This window comes from Belonocnema kinseyi, chromosome 9, assembly GCF_010883055.1.
Source record: "Belonocnema kinseyi isolate 2016_QV_RU_SX_M_011 chromosome 9, B_treatae_v1, whole genome shotgun sequence".
NCBI classification, from domain to species: Eukaryota; Metazoa; Arthropoda; class Insecta; order Hymenoptera; family Cynipidae; genus Belonocnema; species Belonocnema kinseyi.
The window spans coordinates 8,217,872-8,223,400 of NC_046665.1; the positions used below are offsets into that span (position 1 = coordinate 8,217,872).

Below are 5,529 nucleotides of genomic sequence, written 5' to 3' on the forward strand. Positions count from 1 at the left end.
TAGACTCTTCTTACTTAAATACCCAGAGCTAGCCACAAAAATAAATAAGCAGAATCTGGCAGATCAAAAACGCTCAATATCTCTAAACAGACTGCTTTCGGCTGTTGAAATAGCTTCTATCAAAATGGAAGTGGAACAGCAGCTTCCTATTGATGAACTCGCCTTGGAAGATGTGGACAATGAAGACTTGATTGATGCTGGAGGCACAGGTGCTAGGGATAATGAACATCGTGTACCGGATCCATTGAAACCACATCTGGATATTACTAACGATGATGTGGATAGAGACATGCCAGAAAAACTACAGCACCTCGAAAGGAATTTTGGTTATGCTTTACTAGAGTTCAGATATGTAGAACCAACACTAAGGCATTCTCTGCCCAAAATGAACATCACAAATGATCTGCGATGTCAGCAAAGTAAGGTGCAAACTGGTTCGATTAACTCAATATAAAAAAGGAAATAGAACCAGAAAGCTGATAAACCATGTTAATAGAATCATCCACCCTCGGCACATCGAGACACTAACACCAACAATATTGGATGGAATTTTAGACTCTCAACGACAGAGACTTGATGTTCTAACTGCCAGACTGCGTCGGTACAAGAAAAGTAGTGCACGAAGGCAACAACATCAAAACTTTCAGACAGATAAAAGAAGGTTCTATTGTGAACTGAGAGTAAAGGCAAATAACCAGCAAGGCACCGAAGTCCCTCAATTAGAAGATATGACTAACTACTGGTCCGGTGTTTGGGGAAAAATGAACGGATGCAATTTGGACACTGCGTGGTTCAAACTGGAGGAAACAAGGGAAAGCAAAAGCCCTGAAATGTAACTGACAAACTTCACAGCTTTTGATGTTTCAGCGGTCTTGAAAAGGGCAAGTAATTGGAAAGCTCCAAGTCCGGACATGGTGCACAATTTCTGGTACAAGTACCTGACGAGTGTGCATCTTGCGTTGGCAAGGTGTTTTCAGAAGATCATTAAACACCCAGATCTGATGCCAGGCTTATGCTCCAGGGTACTACGTAGATCTTACCAAAAAAAAACCAGACGCTCAAAATCCATCTGACTTTCGACCGATAGCCTGTCTTCCAACAATTTATAAATGTCTTACAGCTATCATTGAAGATAAGGTATATTCTCATTGCGACGAGAATGACATTCTTACAGAAGAACAAAAAGGATGTTGTAAAAACTCGCGAGGCTGTAAAGATCTAGTCAATATAGACGCTGTTGCCATGACCCAAGCTCGTAAGTATCAGAGGTACTTACGTATGGCATACATTGACTACAAGCAAGCATTTCCTTCCGTGCCGCATCACTATTTGCTTGAAGTCTTGAAACTTTACCAAATCTGCCCACGCATTATTGACTTTCTAAGTCGTGCGATGAGGTTCTGGGGTACAAGAATCAAGTATTTTGATCATGGACAACCGAGGATAACTAGATCAATACGCTTTACGTTGGGTATATTTTTAAGGAGACTCCTACAGCGCACTATGTTTCTGTTTAGCGTTGAATCCATTGAGCAAAACACTAAGCAATATGCCTCATGGGTACGCTAGTACGCTGTACACTAATAGCTGTACGCTAGTTTAGCCCGGAAACTGCAGCAAGTGATCGATGTCACAAAGCAGTTTTCCAATGATATCTACATGGAATTCGTACTAGATAAATGTAGAACAGTGCATTTAATCAGATGGGAATTAGGGACCGCAGAGTTAGAGAACGAGTTCAAAAGTGGCATCGAGGCAATGGCTGCAGGCGAATCATATGAACATCTGGATATTCTTGAACCTAAGGGTGTTCAAGATCGACCTTAAAAAGTTAAACAGAATTGTTCGTGTAGAAATGACGAAGCACCGAATGCACCACAGAAACTCAGAGATTGAAAGGGTAGTTCTTTCACGACATTCAGAGGGTAGGGGGCGTTTTAGATGTCAAGAAACTGTGTGAGTCACAAGTTATACAATTGCGAGACTATTTTAACAGCAAACGAAATGTTGCGCTTTACAGAACCATCTGTCAAGCGGATCTTGATTACACGCCCTTAAGTTTGTTCTCAGATGGGGCCTTGAATATCAGGGCATAAATCATGGAGGAATTAGGAATGCAATGGAGGCAGAAAGCCATCCATGGCGAGCACCCCAACATGTTAGATCAAAAGGAAGTGGATAGTGAGGCATATAATATTTGGCTAAGAAAAGGTGTTCTGTATGCAGAGACGGAAGGATTCGTCATTGCGATGCAGGACAAGGTTGTCAGCACCAGGAATTATCGTAAAAACGTGTTACATCAAGATGTGGTTGACCGGTGTTGATTATGTGGGTATACCAACGAATCCATCGAGCACATTATTGATGACTGTCGCGTAATGGCTCAGAGAGAATATACGCACAGACATAATGATGTAGCGGGCATTATACATCAACAACTTGCCCTAAACCTAGGTCTCTTAAAAGAATGGATGCCTTTCTATAGATAAATTCCAATGCCCGTTTAGAAAGCGAAAATTACATAAATTAGATCTTACATTGGAACGTTACTATCCAAACGGGTCATTACATCCGGGCCAATCGACCTGACATTGTGATGCGAGAAAAAAAATTTCGAAGAGTCTACATCATCAACATTGCTTGTCCGCTTAACTGAAATTTGCAGTCAGTCTATACAACCAAGCTGTAAGAAAGCATCCAGAGGTGACTGTTGTCACCTCCAATGCTCGTGGCCGCTCGTAATTGTATACCTACAACATCATCGCAGGAGGTTTCAAGCATCGTATTAAATTATTTTAATTAATTTATAACATTCTAATCTCATCAGTCACTTCACTTAGTCCATGGCTATGATGTATAACCGGGTTTACCCGAGTAAAAGTTTAATAATAAATTAATAATTTAATTAATTTTTTACATTGAATCTCTCTTAGAGCACTATCTCGATATCTAAGAATAATGAATCTGTGAATCCGGACGTAGTAAATAGTTTACAAACTTTGCCTGAAGAAGATTGTTACTAAATTCAATGTATGCTGTGTGGAATAGTTAATTAATTAAATTATTTTATTACATTATATTTTATTATTAACGTAATTAAATAATAATAGTAATAATTCAATTATTTTTTTACATTGAATCTCCCTGAGTTTACTGTCTCGATATCTATGAATAATTAATCTTTGCGACGAAAACTGTAAAAAATAGTTTGTAAAAAGTAAGTACCGTTAATGTATTATTTGCTTATTTGTTGCAACTTTTTCCTGCTAAAATTTGTCACTAAATTCGACGTCTGCTGTGTACAATAATTTCTATTATATATCTCGATATTGAGATGACGATGGTTTTTAAATGTCTGCAAAAATCTGCAGATATGGTTATTTTAAATAATACATTTTCAGCGATTAATATTATTGTTCTGTAAAGCGAGAATAGGTTGTATAATACTTACTTCATTTATACGATTCTACGTAATGCGCCATTTCGTATGCCTTTTGCACGTTACAGCACAACAAGATATGTAATTAAATCAATAAATATTATATTATTTTAATTGAAAAATTATTTAAAAATATTATCAGCGAGTTCACGGAGGAATCCTTTAATCACTTTCCACAGTTGTCCTAATCCGAAGCCAAGTAAGACATGTCAATAAACAATTACAAAATTAAGAACACAAATCGCATTTTGATTTTAATTTAAAATTCCCGCTAAGAGGAGCAACTTCAACGACAATACACAAGCTTGGTAGTACGATCAATTATAGCTGATCGATAAGCGCCAAACATGTCAGTCGCCGAATTTTCATTGAACGCTGATAAGTTTTGAGCGTATCATAGATTTCACTATTTTTGTGCGCCTCGTTCCAAAAGCCTTAAATGGGTTGCCTTTTTTGGTATGGCACACTCTGTCGGAAAATCCCATCGCTGCCTTTACAGAATCTCACAAGGGGAACTTTAGGTGTGCTTTTTTGTTTAAATTGATACTCTCCTCAATGAAAGGTACATACCAGAGGTTTTCTGAGAAAATTTAAGAAAACGCAATTTTTACCCATTTTCGAGAAAAATGCATTTTAAAAATGGCCATCGCATGGTCATCGAGCCGATGCAAGATCATTTCGAAGCGTCGGTAGCTCCCTGGTAGAGCGCTTGGCTGATAGTCGCAAGGTTGCGCGTTCGATTCCCACCAGCAGTACTTAAAATTTGTTTTATTTATCAAAATGCTTGTTTATTCCATTTTTCAAAAAAACATTTAATATAATTATGCCATTTGATGTTTATTTATTCCTTATTTTCAGTAAAAACTGTGTATCATATTTTTATGATCGCTTTTTTGGACAATCGTCCAAACGAATGAACATAAAAATACGATAAACAAAGCATTCATTGAAAATAAGGAATAAGTTATTATTAAGTAGCATAATTATATTAAATGTTAATCGAAAATGGAATGAATAAGCATTTTGGTAAATAAAAAAATAAAATTACACGAAGTAGCGAGAATCGAACGCGCAACCTTGCGGCTATCAGCCAAGCGCTCTACCAGGGAGCTGTCGACGCTTTAAAATACTTTTAAACCGGCTCGATGACCATTCGCGTCTTCTTGATTTTTCTCAGAAAACCTCTGGCATGTACCTTTCATTGAGGAGAGTAACAATTCAAACAAAAAAAAGCAGACCTAAAGGTCCTCTTGTCAGTATATATAAAGGGTCCCGGGGCATAGAGGCGCGTTATCACCCAAAGATGTGGATGTGTGTGATAGCTAGAAGGCACACTGAGGGCGTACGAGAATATCCTCCTCTTCGTATATTAATAACTCGTGCATAGTACATACGCGTTTAGAACTCTAGCGAGCCTGACATGTGCGCGCAAACTACGCGCTTCTAAGTTTCCAGTATCAGTTTCCGGTCTTTTGTCATCCATTTCAAAAAAATAGATCTAACGAATAAGAATGTCAAAAATCAAATGGCATTGCTGAATTCGTACTAGTTTCCGTAATTGTTGAGATTTTTTTCTGTCTCTATTACACGAAGAAACAGATATAGGCACTTAACAATTAAACAAGTTAATAAGTGCATATATTATTGCTAAAAGACTGGTCTGAGTTTTAGTAGTATGCCGTTGTATTATTTGTTAGTGCAAAATGTTATCATACAAACAAAAATTAATTATACTATTTTCACAAAAAAATCGTTATAAAAATTACCTTTATTTTAGACAAGGTCATGCTCAAGCTATGGGTCAACAACAACAAGCTTCAGTGCCAACGGGTAAGGAATTGCCTCCTGCACATCAAGCATCTTTACCACAGTCGCAAGTTGCTGCCAGATCAAATCCTGTATATCAACCGACAGGCTACACGAATGTAACACCACAGGTGAGTCTTAGCAGAACAAATTAAAGCCTTAATTACTATCAGATTGAAATTATTGAACCTGAAATGATTCCAATTTTAAATGATTCATTTCTGAATACTTCAAACTTAAAACTATCCTTCAATGTGAAACTTTACAATTTAAACGTGAAGTAT

The 5,529-nt window shown here is 37.4% G+C and overlaps 1 protein-coding gene across 6 annotated transcripts in view; it reads left to right on the forward strand.

The window, feature by feature from the left end:
- Positions 1–5,529, forward strand: part of LOC117179438 (E3 SUMO-protein ligase PIAS3) — a 191,210-nt gene that overhangs the window by 87,851 nt on the left and 97,830 nt on the right. For all 6 annotated transcript variants that reach the window (XM_033371233.1, XM_033371234.1, XM_033371232.1 and 3 more), the window contains one exon: positions 5,217–5,376. In XM_033371233.1, coding sequence (XP_033227124.1) covers positions 5,217–5,376 — 160 coding nt within the window. The remainder of the gene's footprint in view (positions 1–5,216; positions 5,377–5,529) is intronic.